Source organism: Equus caballus, chromosome 2, assembly GCF_041296265.1.
Source record: "Equus caballus isolate H_3958 breed thoroughbred chromosome 2, TB-T2T, whole genome shotgun sequence".
Lineage (NCBI taxonomy): Eukaryota > Metazoa > Chordata > Mammalia > Perissodactyla > Equidae > Equus > Equus caballus.
Window position 1 is genome coordinate 57,456,941 of NC_091685.1, and position 20,072 is coordinate 57,477,012.

The 20,072-nt window shown below is 40.6% G+C and overlaps 1 protein-coding gene across 6 annotated transcripts in view; it reads left to right on the forward strand.

Annotated features, from left to right (window-relative positions):
* Window positions 1-20,072, forward strand: part of PIWIL2 (piwi like RNA-mediated gene silencing 2) — a 72,124-nt gene that overhangs the window by 45,170 nt on the left and 6,882 nt on the right. For all 6 annotated transcript variants that reach the window (XM_023636133.2, XM_023636131.2, XM_070261229.1 and 3 more), the window contains 6 exons: window positions 73-186; window positions 1,210-1,398; window positions 3,451-3,552; window positions 4,121-4,237; window positions 4,808-4,896; window positions 5,746-5,851. In XM_023636133.2, coding sequence (XP_023491901.2) covers window positions 73-186; window positions 1,210-1,398; window positions 3,451-3,552; window positions 4,121-4,237; window positions 4,808-4,896; window positions 5,746-5,851 — 717 coding nt within the window. The remainder of the gene's footprint in view (window positions 1-72; window positions 187-1,209; window positions 1,399-3,450; window positions 3,553-4,120; window positions 4,238-4,807; window positions 4,897-5,745; window positions 5,852-20,072) is intronic.

Genomic DNA, 20,072 nt, shown 5'->3' on the forward strand with positions numbered 1-20,072 from the left:
GAAGAGTATCAGTGTTTTTCTAAATAGTGTTTGCACATGGGTCATGTCAGAGGTACCTTATTTTCTGTTTAGATTGAAGGACGTGTTCTGCCACTGGAAAGAATTAACTTAAGAAATACTTCATTTGTCACATCTCAGGAGCTAAACTGGATTAAAGAAGTAACCAGAGACCCTTCCATCTTGACTGTAAGTGATTTTTGAGGTGGTAAAGAGAGGACCAGTACTTTTAAAAGTGTAGAAATTAGGAGGCAGGAATGATTTAGTGTCCTCTTTTTGAGAGAAAGTACCAACTGAATTCCCGTCCTGAATTGTCTGCTAACGGGTCCTTCAAACAGAGCAGCTGGCGAGTTGTTAGAGGTAGGCCCGCGCTTGACCGTGGCCTTAGGAAGGGGGAGTAAACTGCTGTGGTAATGCGTGCCATGCGAGCCCATTACCCACTCTCCCTTTTCCTTCCTTCTTCCTTTCTCCTTCCTCCCTCTCCCCCAGGGCTTCCTGGAAGGTGTTTTTATCCATGAGAGAAGTAAAATTAAAGGAGCCCCACAAGGCAACCAGAGATCAAAGTGGTATATGATTATTGTTGGTTTTGGCCAGCCTGGTCTTTGTGGGCATGCATAAAGGACTCACATCTGTTTCTAAAGCTTTTTATTGAAATATATTTGAAGAAAAAGTACACTTACAAGCCTATAGCTTGATGATTTTTTCACAAGTTGGATAAACCTGTGTAATCAGCATCAAGGGTTAGAAAACAGAACTTTGCCAGTGCCCCATGCTCCTAGATACTACCTAGCATAATTGGAAAATCTTTATTAGTTGTGTGTCACACCCTTACACACCCCAAGAATAGTTGCTATCCTGGCTTCTAACAGCATAGATTCATTTCAGCTGTTCTTGTACTTGATGTTTACATGAAACCAGACAACGTGTGTTCTCTTATGTCTGGCTTCGTTTCTTCAGCCTTGTATTGGTGAGTTTCATCTGTCTTGTTAGGTATGGTTATAGAGTTTCCATTCTCATTGCTGTGTAGTATTCTATTGACACTATACCACCATTTACTTATCACACGCATCTTTATCAGTAATAGGAATTAGATAAGACAAGACTCAAGAAGAGAGAGTGAACAGTTTATTTTCTGGAATAACATTTCCTGGGTGTGAGTTTGGAGTAGTCAAGTTGTGCAAAGTACTGAAAATAGCTTGTGGTTGTTCCTAGGTCCCCATGCATTTCTGGGCACTGTTTTACCCAAAGAGAGCAGTGGATCAGGCCCGAGAACTGGTTAACATGTTAGAGAAGATAGCTGGCCCTATTGGCATGCGCCTGAGCCCACCAGCCTGGGTTGAACTGAAGGATGATCGAATAGAGACCTATATCAGGACCATTCAGTCCATGCTGGGAGTTGAGGTAATAAATTAATTTGAATAAATTTATAGAATGCCTATTATAAAATGTCTGAGTACTTGATTTTAAATTATCTTGATTATTAGTCTGGCAGTGATGATGTCCAGGAACCTGTGCCTTACTCATGTGCACGTAAGTACTAAACTAAGAAAATAGTCCTTATGCCCTTTGGTTAATTTTGCTTCTTTCATTACGTGTTGGCACTCACTCTGGTGTTCTGTTCCTCACGTAATTGACTGAGGGAATAGCTCACTTAACATTAGTTTGTTATCTATATGGAACATATCATGCTCAGAAAGTGACTTCCTGGGCCAGGTGCCTACTTGCATGATTCAGTACTGAGCTATCACAGTCCACTCTGGCTCAAGATTCAGATTGTTCTGGTGATGAACTTGGCAGGTGGCCCATCACCTTGGCCCTGAGAGCTGATCAGGACCCTTGGAGCTGAGCAGACCATAGCCCTCACGACTCACTTGTTCAGGCCTGTAGTTCTCATCTGTTTGTATATAAAACAGAGGAAGAGGATTAGGGAGGGAACGCAAGCAGAGGGAACTTTTGGGCAATAATTAGCCCTTAAATCCAAGAGTCAGTTCTTGTGAGATCGTCATAGATTTGGGTTGTCGTGGCCTTGTAGCTTTCTCTTTCCATCCACCACTCAGCAGCAGCACGCTTGTGTTCTCTCTCCACAGTTTCCTCCCAACTTCTCATGTCTCTCGTACTCCCGTGGGCTTCCCCAGGCCTGATCATTGATCAATTCTGCTCTGGTTTCAAAAGAATAACCCAGTCTAGTACATTATCCCGCACTTTCACGGTGCCTCATTTCTCTGTCTGAGCACTGCCAGCAGTGTTCATGCAGCGTGGGGGTGAGTTTCGTTCCTGATGTTCACCAGACCTCACTCATGTTGGCCTTGCTGTCTCTCTGCTATCTTTAGGGCAGTCTGTTTTATTATTCTCTTTGTTAAGGGTCACAGACTCAGATGTCTGCAGGAGCTAGACGAGTACCAGGAGGGTACTGTAGTGAACTAAAGAGAGTGGCCCCATGACTGCAGATAAACGCCCAGCCTTGTCAAATTGATTGTTAATTTGTTTGCTTTTCAGTTGAAGCCAAAAATCTGGATTTGCATATATGTACACCTCCCTATGTTTAAATGTTAATTTTTTTAAAAATAAAAAGCCTTGTAAATCATTATAGGCACTAAAACAGCACATCTTTTTGCTAGATCCAGCCCATAAGCTCCCCGTGTGCAGCCTGTGTTCTACGTGACTTTGGAAGCTCTTTGGTGTGGTTGCTGGAACATGTGTCCTGCGAGAAGTCTTAATCTAATGCTGATCTTGATTTGGAGGAGTACACTATTGATTTACCGTTTATAGCCCTTTCTGGCATACAGGGTTGGCAACTTTATTTCACTTGAGTGCCCCTTTTCTTTATTCAGACTTTGAAAGATCCTCTGTTTTTAATGTTAGGTCTCTTCGGCAGTGAGGGTAGAGGATGCTGATATGAAATAGCCTCCTGGCAGTGTCATTCCCTCTCCTGACCAGAGAGGTGGGGAGAGCCACTGGTTATTTGCCGACAGCTTCATTTCCTCCTGCGCTTGGCTCTGAACCCGTTCTTGTGGTGTTGCCTTGCATGTTTCCTCAGTTCAGTTCTGAGGTATGACTGTAATAAGGTGCTTAGTCTACTAGAGAGAGTGGTAAGAAACGTTATAGGGAGTTGACAGCGGCAGATAGTAAGTAACCTTTGCACGTTTTCAATCCTAATCCTTTTCCAGGCATCTTAAGTCTCATAAATAAATCGGGTAGTGAATCAAGACCAGCTGTACGTAATTTATGGTAACATACTATCTATCTGTGCAAAGAAGCCCTGGACCCAACAAATGTTCTTTCAGGTTCAAAGACCTTTTTCTGTGTTGGCATGTCCATCCTCTCTGTTTCAGTTCCCTCTCTACCTTAAAGGTCCTCTGGCTTTGCAGACTCTCAGACTGCCCCTGACTGGAGCCCTATCAAGGTCCCTTGAGAGTTCCAAAGCCTGACTTATATATACTTTATTTTCTCAAGGGGAAGATACAGATGGTTGTTTGCATCATCGTGGGCACGCGTGATGATCTCTATGGGGCCATTAAAAAGCTGTGCTGTGTGCAGGCTCCCGTGCCCTCGCAGGTGAGTGAGAGCTGGGCAGGAGGCACAGATGGAAATGCTGGCCTCCCTTGAGGCTTGGAAAAGAGGGTACATGTATTCAAGAAGACTGAAGTAACTGTTAGAAGCCAGCGTGTGTAGACCCTTCTGGTGACATATTTCCCTTATTAGAGTAACCTGGTGAACAGCAGGTGCTCTTCGTAAATGCTGCCTTCGTGTTCCCAAATGAGTGCTTTTGCTTGTTCAGAGAGCGTGTCCAGGGGCTTTCACATGATGGGTTCTGAGAGTATGGGGTTCTCTCTGAAAGGGGAAAACTGGTGTTCCTATCGAGGTTAAAAAAAATTTTCTCTGCATGGCATCCTGTTGAAAGTTTTGGTTTGTCAGTTGTTTTCTTGGTTTGTGTTTGTGTTGTGTGTGTGCGCGTGCGTTTGCCTGCCTAGAAACCCTAGGATATAGAACTGTGAAGGCAAAGTGAATTAATTGCTAACTGGAGTTTCGTAAACAAATGGAATGTTTACTTTAGAGTTGTTTACATTGTCTGAGAGGCTGATAGTGTCCTCTTTCCCATATCTTTTTGGTCCCTTTATTATAGGTCATCAATGTCCGAACCATTGGTCAGCCCACCAGGCTTCGGAGTGTGGCCCAGAAAATTTTACTTCAGATTAACTGTAAACTGGGTGGTGAGCTCTGGGGAGTGGATATTCCTCTGGTGAGTGATGCCAACGTATGCCTTCCTTCAGTTCAGCTCTCAGAGACTCCTACCCAGCTATTCTCTAGTTTTGCTCACAGTAACCCTTGCTTGCAGTGCTTAGTAGTCTAAGTGGTTTGTTGCCCACAAGCTAAGAACGGTTTTTACATTTGTAAATGACTGAAAAAATGAAAATAAGACTCATATCTCCTGACACATGAAAAGTATATGAAATTTAGTTTTCAATGTCTTTAAGTGGAATTTTATTGAAACGTAGCCTTACTATGTACTCTGTACTCTCTGTGGCTGCTTTCATGCTGCAGTGGCAGAGTAGAAGGTTCCCACATAGACTCTGCCTCACAAGGCCTAAGATATTTGCTCTTGAGTCTTTCACAGAGGAAGTTTGCTGACCCTTGGTCCAGATCTCTGGCTTTGTCCATAGTGTTTTAAAAAGGTCAAATGGGTCGCTGTCTTTCTCTTCCTTTCCCAGAACTTATTTTCATATATTGCTTTGGGGTTCAGATTATAATTAAAGATGGGGTGATGGGTTGCTTGGGGGTTTTTGGTGTGTTTTTTTGTTTTCTCACCCAGAAACAACTCATGGTGATTGGGATGGATGTCTACCATGACCCCAGCAGGGGCATGCGGTCCGTGGTTGGCTTCGTTGCGAGCATCAATCTGTGAGTAGTACTCAGAGTTCCATTTTAATGCCTAGTCTTATTATAAATCCAGAAAGTATTTTTTTAATATTTTGTGTAATATAATACTCAAAAAAGTATACTTTTATTTATTAAGTAAAAGTATACTAAACTCCTTCCTCCATCTTCCTGTGATATTTCTGGAATCTATTTACCAAATTTGTTCCCCGGCTGCAGAGTAGCTTCCTTCAGAATGGGGCCTGTGTCTTGGTGGGTTTTTTGTTTGTTTCTTCTGATTGTAAAAATTAGACATGCTCATGCAAATATCTGCAGCAATTTAGAAAGTGAAAGTTTTTCCTGGTCCATCGTTTATTAACCACCATCAGAGGTTTGATATATACATACTTTCAGATTCTATTTTATTCACATGTTAACACATATATGTGGTGTATAGATGTATACACAGATGGCATATTACTATGTATACTGATCCTGAGCTTGTTTTGTGTACTTAAATTATACATTTTGGGCATTTTCCTATATCAGTACAATCTCAAACGATTGTTTTTAGCTCTGTGTGGAATTGATCATCTGCTACAGCACTGTTTATTTAACTCGTCTTCTGTTGCTGGACATCTAGGTAGTTAAATGTTTTAATTGGAAACAGTTTTGTAGCAAATATCCACAATTCTGTCTTTATTTTTTACATTCTGTATATGGCTTGCATATATCTTTTCCCCACATCACTGTGTGTTTTACAGGTAGTGTAAGTGCATTTACTAGGTGCTTGTGGTTGGATTGGTGCTTAGAGAAGCCTGTGTGCTGACAGTCGCACTGTGGCCTTCCTCTGAGAGTGTGTCCTCATCTCTCTCTTTCCTGCCTCCACCCCAGCACCCTCACAAAATGGTACTCACGAGTGGTGTTCCAGATGCCTCACCAGGAGATCGTGGATAGCCTGAAGCTGTGCCTGGTGGGCTCCTTAAAAAAGTTCTATGAGGTGAGGAGAACAGAAATTGTAAAGTTTCAGGGTTTTTAAGGATTGCCCACCTGACCACTGTAAGAGGAAGTCTGATTTAATGGGAGGGATCCCAAATTGAAGGTGAGTCTCCTAAACAGACTGAAAGATGAGTCATGCTGAGCACGCAGCTCACAGGCACTGCTTTCAGGCCTCGACTTATACAGAGCACCTTAAAGAGCTAAAGTGCTTTGATTTGGGTTGGTAAGTAGTGGTTATTCCCCAGGTCGTTAGCCTGATCCACCTGGACATAGTCTTTATGCCCTTTCAAGGCAAGTTGGGGGTAAATTTCAGCAATTAAAGCAGCTTATGAATTTACTCAGCTTTTTATGACTGTTATTAGGTGCTGGCTCTTTTCATTTTGGTTCAAGACAAATGCTTCCCTGTAAATCACCTCTAGAACGCCAAAGAATGCTAACCATGGGGAATTGCTGTCGTTGAGCTGATATTGGGTCTGGAACAGTGAGCAAGCGAAGTACTGGTTTTTGCCTTGGCCAGCACATCAAAGGAAGAACTAATGAGTGGCTTTTGTTTCTTAGGGTTAGAGTTAGCCCTTTGCATAGAGATTAAACTGCAAGAAATTTAGTAATTTCATATGATTAAAGCCAGTCTCCAGAACTTTACCTTGTTTCTTTTTAGACTGTTTCCTGCAGTGTCCTTCAAATAGTTTGATTTTGTTTCAGTATTAGAGATTATGCAAAAAAGAAGTTGACTTTTTGTCCCTACGGAGGTCCATGTGATAGGCTACTTTGTTCCCAGGTTCCACCGTGCCTTCCTTTCTCTTGTTATCGTTGCTATTGTTTGGCCTCAAAGGCTCGTCTCTCTTTTAGGCCTTACTTCAAAGATGACTTCCGTGAAGCCTTTCCCATTTTTTCCCCCGCTGCTCTGTCCCTTAGCTAGACTTATTTCTTTATGTTCCTCTCTCAAGTCTCTTTGTTTATATTCTATGTAGTGGTTATAACATCCTGCCTTATATTAGATATTTGTATCCTTATGTTTCTCTCCCTCTGGGTTGTAAATTACTTAAGCACTGTTTGGTTATTGATGGCTGTGTAACAAATTACGCTAAAACTGAGTGGCATCCAGTGAGCATTTATGATGTTCACGGTTGTAAGGTTGGTCAGGGCACAGTGAGCTCTGGTTCCTCTCCATGTGGGCCTCTTATAATGTGATCTTTCCATATGGGCTGTTTGGGCTTCCTCACAGCATGGTGACTGGGTTCAAAGCATGAGCATTCCAAGAGACTGAGAAAGCCAGGTGGAAGACGTTACCTTTTATACTTAGCCTTGATAGTCATGCAGTATCATTTCCACTGCATGCTATTTGTTGAGTAGCATCCTTGTGAATATGCCTGATGTTTGGAGGAGCCAGCATGGGAGATGGATAGATTTAAAGAAACAACTAATCTCTATAAAGCCATTACATACATTTTTATATTTTTGTACGAATTTAATTACTCTTTTTCCCCTTGATCTACCACTGTTTGTACCTTACAATAAACTTGGGCAGAACTATTTAGCATAGAAGTTAGCTGGTGGTTAGTTAATCCACTTCTTCCTCAGGCCAGTCATTTTTCCATTAGTATTACATCCTGAGGAGGCTTTAACCCAATTTCCCAATATATTTGATTATCAATATTAGTATTATCATAAGACTTGTTTACATGATTTAGTTGAATCTTACCCAACAAGGTTAGTGTCACACCACATTGCAGCATGGTGATAGATATAACCTGACATGAGTCAAAAAATACAGGCACATTACTAGAATCCCACTTAGGCATGAATAATTAGTGTAGTTCATCATCATATTATATGACCAAAATGTCTCCCTGAGCTATGCCACTCAAGTTTGTAGGCTTCCGTTCGACATTGTCAGTTTCCAAAAGCAGGAGTAGTTTTGGTAACGTGGCTTCACCCCTTCAGGCATCTAGTATACTTGAGCCAACAGACACTATCATCTCTTGCTCTGAGCCTTTTTTTTAGGGACCGATGTAACATTGGATTTCCCTCATTGTATCACCGTTTATCACTCCTTTATCCTCAGCTATCAGCTCCCGTTCTTGTTTCTCTCTATTCTAGCTGAACCTTTCCACCTTTGGAAGGGACGTTAGGTTTGGCCACTGTACTGGTTCTAGGTTGCTGACAGCAGTGCTATTCTAGAAGTGCTTCCCCTCAGTCCATTCCCATTCGTATGAGGTACAGAACTAGTGGGCCAGCTCATCTACTTTAAGGAACCACCAAACCATTTTCCAGAGCTTTGCACCATTTTACATTCCTAGCAGCAATGTAGGACGGTTCCAGTTTCTCCACATCCTTGCCAACACTTTTATTTTCCATGTTTTAAAATGATGGCCGTTGTGAAGTGGTATTTCGTTGTGGTTTTAGCTTTATGTCCTTGATGTCCAGTGATGTTGAACATCTTTTCATGTGCTTGTTATCCATTTGTATATCTCCTTTGAAGTAGTCCTTTCGAATCCTTTCTCCATTATAATTAATGTCTTTTTGTTGTTGAGTTGTAAGAGTGTTTTTACATATTTTGGATACAGAACCCTTGTCTGATATATGATTTGCAAATATTTTCCTCCATTCTGTAGAGTATCTTCACTTTCTTGATAGTTACTTGATGCACAGAAGTTTTAAATTTGGGTAAAGTCCAATTTATCTATTTTTTTCTTTTGCTCCTTGTGCTTTTGGTGTCAAATCTTAAGAATCTCTTGCCAAATCTGAAGTCATAAAGGTTTGCCTGTCTGTTTTCTTCTAACAGTTTTATAGCTTTAGCTCTTATATTTAGGTCATTGATCCATTTTGAATTACGTTTTGTATATGGCGTGAGGTAGGGGTCCAGCTGTATTCTTTTGCGTGTGGTTATCGACTTGTGCCAGCACCATTTGTCGGAGAGACTGTATTTCTCCACAGAGTGGTACTGGCACTCTTGTTAAACTTCAGTTGGCCATAGATGTTTAGGTTTATTTCTGGACCTTCAGTTCTGTTCCGTTGGTCTATATGTCATCCTTATGTAAGTATAACACTGTTCTGATTACTCTTTCTTTGTAATTAGTTTTGAAATTGGAAAGTGTGAGTGTTCCAGATTTGTTTTTCTTTTTCAATATTGTTTTGGCTATTCATGGCTCCTGGGAGTTCCATTTGAATATGAGAGTAGGCATTTCCATTTCTGCAAAAAAGGCCATGGGACTTTTGATAGGGTCTGCCTTGAATTTGTAGATCACTTTTAAAGTATTGCCATCTTAATAATATTTAGTCTTGCAGCATGTGGACACATGATGTCTTTCCATTTATTTACGTCTTCCTTAATTTCTTTTAGCAATGTTTGGTAGTTTTCACATACAAGTATTTCACCTCCTTGGTTAAATTTATTCTTAGGTATTTTATTCTTTTGGATGCTATTGAAAATGGAGTAGGTTTCTTAATTTTATTTTTGATTGTTAATTGCTGCTGTATAAAAACATAAGTCTGGGGCCAGCCCCGTGGTGTAGTGGTTAAGTTTGGCGCACTCTGCTTTGGTGGCCCAGGTTCACGGGTTTGGATCCCAGGCACAGACCTGCACCACTAGTCAGTCATGCTGTGGCGGTGACGCACATATAAAGTGAAGGAGGATTGGCAACAAGAGGTTAGCTGAGGGCTAATCTTCCGCAGCAAAAAATAAATAAAAATAAAAACATAACTAGTTTTTATGTGTCAGTCTTTAATCCTGGAACTGTTCTGAATTTATTAGCTTTAGTAAGTTTTTAAAAAATTCTTTGGGATTTTCTATATGTAGAATGATGTCATCTGCAAATAGAGATAGTTATACTTCTTCCTTTTCAATTGGGATGCCTTTTACTTATTTTTCTTGCTTAGTTGCTGTGGCTGGAACTTCCAGTACAATGTTAAATAGCAGCAGTGAAAACAGGCATTTTTGTCTTTTTCTTGATCTTAGGAGGATAAAGTCTTTCACCATTGAGTATGATGCTAGCTAGTGGGTTTTTCATAAACTCCCTTTATCATGTTAAGGAAGTTTCCTCCTGTTCCTAATTTGCTGAGTGTTTTTATAATGAAAGTGTGTTGGATTTTATAAAATGCTTTTTCTGCATATTAATTTATAACAGTCTGTTTCATATTTTCAATAGTATACAAAAACTTTGTTCCTGTATGGTTCTAGTCTCTTCCTCTTTCTTTATGCTAAGTGTATGTTAGGGTTCTCCGAGAAACAGAAGCAGTAGGGGTGTGTGTGTGTGTGTTTGTGTTCACTTACTTAGGAATTGTGTCATGTGACTTATGGAGGCTGGGAGTCCAGAGTCTGCAGAGTGGGCCAGCAGGCTGGAGACCCAGGGAAGAACTGATGTTGCACATCAAGTTTGAGATTTTCATACTTGATATTCTTTAGGCTTCTTGAATGTCAGTTAATTTTTTCATCAAATTTGGGAATTTGGGGTCCACTATTTCTTCAGATATTCTTTTTGCTCCTCCCTCTCTCATTTCCTGCTGAGACTCTGATTGTACGTTGGTGTGCTGAATGGTGTCTCACAGTCTCAGAGGCTGCATTCATGTTTCTTCTTTGATTTTTCTTTCTTTTTCTCATGCCAGATGATCTCGATTGACCTGTCTCCTAGTTTGCTGATTATTTCTTCTGCCTGATTAAATCTGCTGTTAAACCCCTCTAATGAGTTTTTAATGTCAGTTATTGTACTTTGCAACTCCAAAATTTCTATTTGGTTCGTTCTTATAATTTATGTATCTATTATTGATAGTCTTTATTTGGTGAAACACATTCTTATACTTCCCTAAGGTCTTTAGGTGTAGTTTCCTTTAGTTCTTTGAACAGTATTTAAAATAGCTGGTTTAGAGGCCACCCCGTGGCTGAGTGGTTAAGTTCATGCACTCTGCTGCAGTGGCCCAGGGTTTCGCCGGTTCAGATCCTGGGCGCAGACATGGCATCATTCGTCAGGCCATGCTGAGGCGGCGTCCCACATGCCACAACTAGAAGGACCCAAAACTAAAATACATAACTATGTACTGGGGGGAATTGGGGAGAAGAAGGAAAAATAAAAACTAAAATCTTAAAAAAAAAAAAAGATATACATGGGGCTGGCTCTGTGGCTGAGTGGTTAAGTTCGCGCGCTCTGCTGCAGGCGGCCCAGTGTTTTGTTGGTTCAAATCCTGGGCACGGACATGGCACTGCTCATCAAACCACGCTGAGGCGGCATCCCACATGCCACGGCTAGAAGGACCCACAACGAAGAATATACAACTATGTACCGGGGGGCTTTGGGGAGAAAAAGGAAAAAATAAAATCTTTAAAAAAAAAAAAAAAAGACATACAGATGACAAATAAACGTATGAAAAGGTACCCAATAGAATATAACATAAGGTATTTACAAATTAGAATGAGACACTACTACACATCTATTAGAATGGCCAAAAGCCAAAAGGCCACCAACAGCAAATGCTGGTGAGAATGTGGAGCAACAGCAACTCTCATTCATCATTGTTTGAAGGAATGCAAAATGGTACAGCTACTTTGGAAGACAGTTTGGCAGTTTCTTAGAAAATTACACATACTCTTAGATACAATCCAGCTCACTATTTACCCAAATGAGTTGAAAACTTAAATCCACACAAAAACCCACGCAAAGATGTTTGAAGCAGTTTTATCCAAAATTGGGAAAACTTGGAAGCCACCAAGATGTCCTTCAGTGGGTGAATGGAACAATAAACTGTGGTGCGTCCAGACAATGAAATATTCAGCAGTAAAAAGAAATGACATACGAAGCCCTGAAAAGACATTAAATGTATATTACTAAGTGAAAGAAGCTAATCTGAAAAGGCCAAATACTGTATGATTCCAACTATAGGACATTCTGGAAAAGGTAAAATTATGGAGATAGTAAGAAGATCAGTGGTTGCCAGAGGTTTGGGAGGGTGAGGAAGAGAAGGGTAAATAGATGGAGCACAGGGGATTTTTAGGGCTGTAAAACTTATGTATGATACTGTAATGGTGCATTTGTCAAAGCCTACAGAATGTACCAAAGAGTGAACCCTAATGTAAACTATGAGCCTTAGTTAATCATTATCAATATCTGCTCATCTCTTGTAACAAATGTACCACCCTAATGTCATATAGTAACGATGGAAAAACTACTGTATGTGTGTAGGCTGGTGGGGAGGGGCTAAAACAGAATCCTACTCTATCCCTTCAGTTTTTTTGTATACTTAAAACTGGTCGAGGGGCTGGCCTGGTGGCGCAGTGGTTAGGTTCGCACATTCCGCTTCAGCAGCCCAGGGTTCCCTGGTTCAGATCCTGGGTGCAGACATGGCACCGCTTGGCAAGCCATGCTGTGGCAGGCGTCCCACTTATAAAGTAGAGGAAGGTGGGCGTGGATGTTAGCTCAGGGCCAGTCTTCCTCAGCAAAAAGAGGAGGATTGGCAGCAGATGTTAGCTCAGAGCTAATCTTCCAAAAAAAAAAAAAAATCTAAGAAATAAAGTCTCTTAATTTAAAAACATACACGCAATGAGATATCACCTCGTACACACTAGGATGGCTAAAATAAAATAGATGGATAATAAGGGTGTGGTTGAGGATGTGGAGAAATTGAAAACACTCCTACATTGCTGGTGGGATTGTAAAATGGTAGCGCTACTTTGGAAAACAGTTTCGCACTCTCTCAGCATGTTAAACGTAAAGATACCATATGACCCTGTAATTCTAGGTGTATAGCCTAGACACCTGAAAACATATGTCCACACAAAAACTTGTGCACAAATGTTCATAGCAGTATTATTCATAATAGCACAAAATGGAAGCAATCCAAATGTCCATGACCTGATGAGTGGACCACAAATTGTGATAAATCCTGTAATGGAATATTATTTGGCAACATAAAGGAATGAAGGGCTGATACGCACTACAGCACGGAGGAGCTGTGGAAACGTTATGCTAAGTGAAATTATTTAGTCGCAAAAGACCACACATTATGTGATTCTGTTTGTCCAGAATAGGCCTTTCCAAAGAAACAAAGCACATTAGTGCGTTCTGGGTGGGGATGGGGAGTGACTGCTAATGGGCATGAGATTACCTTTGGGGATAAGGAATATGTTCTAAAACTAGTTAATGGTGATGGTTGCAACATTCTATAATGTAAAATCATTTGAATTTTATACCTTAAAAAGGTGACTTTTATAGTATAGCAAATTATAGCTTCATAAAGCTGTTAAAAAAAAAAGCAGTCTGGAACCTCCTAGCCTTTTAGGTACCCTTGGGGAATCAGCAAAATCAGCAAATGCTGCCAAGGGAAAAACAGATTCAAAAGCCTGCGTTCATTCCCTGGGCCCCCTTCTTCCTCTGATGCTGCCTGGATCTTCTGCCTTCACCGAGATCTTTTTTATTTTGTCCAGCTTTTCCAGTTTTCCTCAGGTGCAGGGTTTCTCAGAATTCATCACCTGAAGCCTCAAAGGCAAGTTTAATCTTATCCATGGCTTTATTTAATATCTGTATTTAAATTTGTATCTCTAGTCCAGCAGTTCTCAGATATTTTGGTCTAAGGAACTCTTTATATTCTGATATATCATTGAGTTCTTGTTTATATGGGTATATATCTATCAACAATTACCGTATTAGAAGTTAAAACAGAAAATTTTTAATGTTTCTTAATTTACTTAAAAATAATACTCAGTAGGTGTTAATGACATAAATAATATTTTTAATTAAAAATAATTACTTCCAAAATGTGTGAAGAAGTGAGAAGAGTGCCATTGTTTTACATTTTGGCAAGTGGGTTTAATGTTTGTGTTAGTAAAAGGTAAGTAAATATTCTATATTTAGGCTGCTACAATGTTGCACGTCATTTACTGTCTGGAAAGTTCTACTGTATATTTGTGAAAGAATTAGAGTGAAAATGGTAAGTAATGTGGTAGTAGTATGAAAATAGCTTTGACCCTGTGGACTCCCCAAAATGTCTTGGGGACTCCCAGGTGGGGAAGGATGGGATCGTGAGCGCACGTTGGGAGTCACAGCTGTAGTTCATTCCGTGTCTGAGCTGTCTGCTTGGTCTCTCAACTCGGATGTCTCATGGGCCGCTGAAACCTAACAAGGTCTCCTCCCACTCACGTGTGAAAATCAGAACCACGCTACTCTCTGGGCTCTTGCCGCCGTTACTTCTCTTACGGTAAGTAACCACCAGATGTTGAGCTGGTCTCCTGCTTGGCCTGAGCTCTGAGAAGATTGAACTCAGCTCTGATTACTCCAGCCCTTTGCTGCTGCTGTGGCTGCGGCTGCGGCTGCGACTGCGACTGTGACTGCATCGGGCCAGGCTGGTTTTGACTGGTGTTGACCTAGAGATGGAAGGGAGAGGGCCAAGGTATTGCCTTTGGAATCGGAAGTCGCAGGCAGCTGTAGAATGTGTGCGAGTATGAATTCTTGCTGCTTCTCAGTTCCGCCTTTACTTCCCTTTTCACAGCAGAATTGGAGGAGATTGGGGTGGAGAGTTATCTTGAGCAGCTGATTGTCGTTTTGAGGAGTTTTCCAGACTTCAGCCTGCCCTTTCTGCACCCACCCTTGCCAATAGCTTGCCTGGCCTCTTCTTCCTGTTTTTTTCCAACTTTTATTTCATTGACTAAAATACACATAACATAAAATTTACTGTCTTAACTGTGTCTAAGTATCCAGTTCAGTGGTACTAAATACATTCATAATGTTGTGCACTTATCATGACCATTCATCTCCGTAACTCTGTGCATCTTGTAAAACTGAAACTCTATACGCATTCAACAATAACTCCCCATTCTCCCCTCCCCTCAGCCCCTGGCCACCACCATCATTCTTTCTGTCTCTATTATTTTGACTAAGTACCTCACATAAGTGGATTTATACAATATTTGTCTTTGTGACTTATTTCACCTAGCATAATGTCTTCAAAGTTTATCTGTGTTGTGGTATATTAAAGAATTTCCTCCCTTTTTAAGGCTGAATAATATTCCATTGTATGTACATACCACATTTGGCTTATCCATTCATCTCTTGATGGACACTTGGGTTGCTTCTGTGTTTTAGCTGTTGTGAATAATGCTGCTGTGAACATGGGTGTACAAATATCTCCTTGAGACCCTACTTTCAATTCTTTAGGGTATGTACCCAGAAGTGGAATTGCTCAATCATACGGTAAGTCTATTTTTAATTTTTTGAAGAACTGCCTCAAATTTCTCTACAGGGGCTGGCTCGGTGGTGCAGCAGTTAAGTGTTCATGTTCTGCTTTGGCGGTCCGGGGTTCACTGGTTCCGATTCCAGGTGCAGACGTGGCACTGCTTGGCAAGCCATGCTGTGGCAGATGTCCCACATATAAAGTAGAGGAAGATGGGCACGGATGTTAGCTCAGGGCCAGTCTTCCTGAGCAAAAAGAGGAGGATTGGTGGCATATGTTAGCTCAGGGCTAATCTTCCTCAAAAAGTAAAAAAAAATAAAATAAAATTGAGGGGCTGGCCCCCTGGCCAAGTGGTTAAGTTTGTGCGCTCCACTTCGGCGGCCCAGGGTTTTGCCAGTTTGGATCCTGGGCGTGGACATGGCACCACTCGTCAGACCACGTTGAGGCGGCATCCCACATGCCACAACTAGAAAGACCCACAACTAAAATATCCAACTATGTACCAGGAGGCTTTGGGCAGAAAGAAAAAATAAAATCTTCAAAAATAAAAACAAAACTAGCCAAATTATCTAACAAATGTGAGAGTAAAATAAAGATATTAAAAAAAATTTTGTTTTCCTACAGAGGCTCTACCATTTTACATTCCCAACAGTTTACAAGGGTTCCAGCTTCTCCACGTCCTTGCTGACACTTGTTTTCTGTTGTTTGTTTTATATTAACCATCCTAATGGGTGTGAGGTAGCATCTCCTTGTAGTTTTGATTTGTATTTCCCTAATGATTCTGCTGTAAATGCTGTCAGGTTTTGCTTCTTACATTTTGAAGCAAAACGTCATTAACTGTGTAAATGTTTATAATTGTTACTTCTTGCTGTATTGAACCTTTTATTAATGTATAATGTCCTTTGTCTCTTGTAACCTTTTTTGATTTAAAGTCTAATTTGTTTGATATTAACATAGCCACCCTGCTCTCTTTTCATTACTATTTGCGTGGCATATCTTTGTCCATTCTTTCACTTTCAACCTATTTATGTCTTTGGATGTAAAGTGAGTCTCTTGTAGACAGCATATCGTTGGATCGAGTGTTTTTATCTACTCTGACAATCTCTATCTTTTGATTGCAGAGTTTAATCCATTTAAATTTAAAGCAGTTACTGATAAGGAAGGACTTCTGTCATTTTGCTATTTGTTTTTATATGCCTTACAGCTTTTTTGTTCCTCATTTGCTGCAATACTGTCTTCTTTTGTGTTTAGTTGATTTTTTAGAGTGGAATGGTTAAATTCTTTCCTCATTTCCTTTTATGTATGTTCAATAGCTGTTTTCTTTGTGGTTACCTTGGAGATTACATTTAACATCCTAAACTTATAGCACTCTAATTTGAATTTATAGCAGTTTAACTTCAATAACATACAAACACTGCTCCTTTACAGGTCCCTCCCCCCCTTCAGTTGTTGATGTCACGAAATTACATCTCTATACATTACGTGCCCCAAAACATACACTAATAATTCTTTTTTTTTTTAAGATTTTATTTTTTTCCTTTTTCTCCCCAAAGCCCCCCAGTACATATATTCTTCATTGTGGGTCCTTCTAGTTGTATATTCTTCATTGTGGGTCCTTCTAGTTGTGGCATGAGGGACGCTGCCTCAGCATGGTTTGATGAGCAGTGCCATGTCTGCACCCAGGATTCGAACCAGCGAAGCACTGGGCCGCCTGCAGCGGAGTGCGTGAACTTAACCACTCGGCCACAGGGCCAGCCCCTAATTCTTTTAAATTCATTTGTCTCTTCAATTATGTAAAAAACAAGATTTGGATTTACAAACCAAAGTTAGAGTAATACTGTGTTTTAGACTAATAATTGTTTTTTTCTTTAAACCTGCTAGTCTCTTAAATCATATAGAAAACAAAAAGTATAGTTACACACCATTGTTACAATAATACTAGCTTTTATAATTACCCATGTATTTACCTTTTTTGAGATCTTTATTTGTCCACATAGTTTCACGTTGCTGTCTAGTGTTCTTAATTCCATCCTACAGGACTCCGTCGAGTATTTCCTGCATAGGCTATCTGTTGGTAACAAACTCCCTCAGGTTTTGTTTATCTGAGAATGTCTTAATTTATTCCTCACTTTTGAAGAAAAGTGACCTCCAAATTTCTGATGAGCAGTCTGCTGATAATCTTGTTAAGGATACCTTGTAGGTGATGATTTCCTTCTATCTTGGCTGCTTTCAAGATTCTCTGTTTTGAAAATTTGATTATAATCTGTCTCAATGTGGATCTCTTTGAATTCATCTTACGTGGAGTTCGTTGAGCTTCTTGAATGTTTATATTCATGTCTTTCATCAAATTTGGAAAGTTTTCAGCCATTGTTTCTTCAAATATTCTCTGCTCCTTTCTTTCTTCTCCTTCTGGGATTCCCACACTGTACATGTTGGTCCACTGGATGGTGTCCCACAGGTCTCTTAGTTCTTCCCTGTTCTTCAGTGTTTTTTCTTTCTGTTCCTCAGACTCAATAATTCCATTGTCTGATCTTCAAGTTTGCTGATTCTTCTCCCTGCTCAAATCTGCTTCTGAACCCATCTAGTGAATTTTTTATTTTAGCTGTTGTACTTTTCAACTCCAGAATTTCTTTTTTTGGTTATGTTGTAGGTTTTCTCTTTGTTGATATTTCCATTTTTCAATACATTGCTTTCTTTATTTTCTCCATATCTTTCTTTAGTTCCTTAAACATCTTGAGATGGTTGAAGTCTTTGGTTAGTAGATCTGCCATTGGGTCTCTTTCAGTAACAGTTTCTGTTGATTTAATTTTTTCCTTTGGGTCATACTTTCCTATTTCTTTGTATGTGTTGTGACTTTTTGTTGAAAACTGGACATTTGGATCTAATAATGTGTTAACTTTGTATCAGATTTTCCCCCATCCCCAGAGTTTGCTGGGGTTTTTTTACACTTTTTTGGGGGGTGGAGGGGGGAGATTACCCCTGATTTAACATCAATCCTCCTCTTTTTTTGCTGAGGAAGGCTGGCCCTGAGCTAACATCCATGCCCGTCTTCCTCTACTTTGTATGTGGGACGCCTGCCACAGCATGGCTTGATAAGCAGTGAGTAGGTTCACACCTGTGATCCAAACCAGCGAACCCTGGGCCACTGAAGCAGAGCACGCAAACTTGACCACTGTGCCACCGGGCCAGCCCTGAGTTTGCTGTTTTTTGTTTTTGTGTGTGGTTTCATTTTGTCTTGGTGGTTGTGGGCTGTGTCCATGCTGGGCTCAGCCTGCAGTGTGAACTGAAGGTTTTCTCAGGCCTCTTCTGAGCCTTTCCTGGGCGTGTGTGGTCGCTTTCTAACTTTCCCCATACGTGCAGTTGTGTTTGAACGTCCTAGTCTTTAGTGTCTGATTCCTGAAAGAGGAAAAAAGTGGTAGGGGGTGGCACTGGCCTGTTAAATCCCCTGGAAGTCACTTCAGACAAAGAAGGAGTTGCAACAACGACCACCAGTCTTTTTGTCTGCACTTCTGTGGTCAGAAGCAGCAGTGAGCAATCAGAGCACAGATCCCCATATTTGCAGGACAGGGTCCTGCAGTGAGGCTGAGGGTGGCGGATGGGTAACTGCTATTGTGCCAAGAGCTGAAATTAACTGCAATTTACTGTCCAAGTCTCTCCATGGAAGTTGCAAGCCTTCAAAAGACTCCAGAATTCCAAAATAGTTCCATTATTTTGTAATCATCAGACTCTGGCAGCGCAGTTGTTACGTAGGTGGGGAGGCAGATTCCAGGCGGAGCAGGTGCTCCCTATCCCACCATTTTCCCAGAATTCTGTCTGGCTGCTTCTCGACCTGGTAAAATTTCTCAGACCTCAGGCCTCTCCCTGCTGTCTGTGCTCACTCCTTCCCGTGGAAGCTTCAGAAATTTACTGCTCACCTGTGAAGGCTCCCCTCTCTCTGGAAAACAGTTTTTCAAGGCTTCCTTGCATCAGCTGATCTTTGATGGTCCCATATATATGTGTGATTTTTATATTATCTTTATTTTCCTGGTGTTACCATGGGAATGAAGGTTTTCTCTGTCTTTTGGCATTCTGACCTGGAAGTGATCTTCTAATATCCATTCTTAATCTTCTTCAGTCTATTTTGGGGATTCTTGGCCAGAGTAATCCTTTAAACATGAGACTAATCGTATAGGTTGGTCTCCAGTCGTTACTTACCCCTTGTCCAGGCACACTCTGGGCCTTTGCTCACGTTCTTCCTGGAATTCTTTACACTTCATTGCTGACTGAATTGTCTGCTAATTCTTTCATCATGTCTTTTCCTGAGATAGAATATTCACTTCTCCCTCCAGAGAACCAGTGTCATACTTCTCTGTCCATGTAGGTTTTCCTTATATTTTTATTATGTTATTTGTAATGTATTCAGAGCATTTTCTTTACATGTCGATCTCCTCAGTTCTAATCTTAGTTCCATGAATATTTGGAAGGTAACAAAATAATTTTTTAGTTTTCTTAGACTAGCACAATGGCTCATGTTGAGTGGGCATTAAGTCTTTGTTTATGAATGAATGGAACTACACATAAAAAAACATCTCAAACTTCCAGCAGATATTTATTTTCTACTTGACCCTTGCCACTGTGCTCAGTGCTAGGGATAGCAAGCCGAATAGAGCCCAGTCCTGCTTTCAAGGTCCTTGTTAGTTTGTTGTTTCATGTGTTTACCCTCGTACTGACGTGGCTTAATAACATACATTTAGCACTTGGGTTTCAGGATTGTGATTTATCTCATATCCTGACCCCTACCTAGAGGGGTCATGATTTATGAAATGAGGGCAATAGACTAGATGACCTGGAGAAGTTACCACTGTTGAGTGTTAGTAGGTATTTAAGCTCCTTGATAACAGGGATCACGTCTTTCACTTTTACTGGAAGCTTACGTAGGCTAAGTTTAGTGTCCCTCACTCAGTGGTTGGTTAACGAATTTTAAAGTAAGAGATGATGTTAGTGACACTTCAGACGAATTTGGTTCTACTTTTTACTCCATTGATCTCATGTCCCTTCTCCCTGCTTCAGAATATCTGTATTTCTTT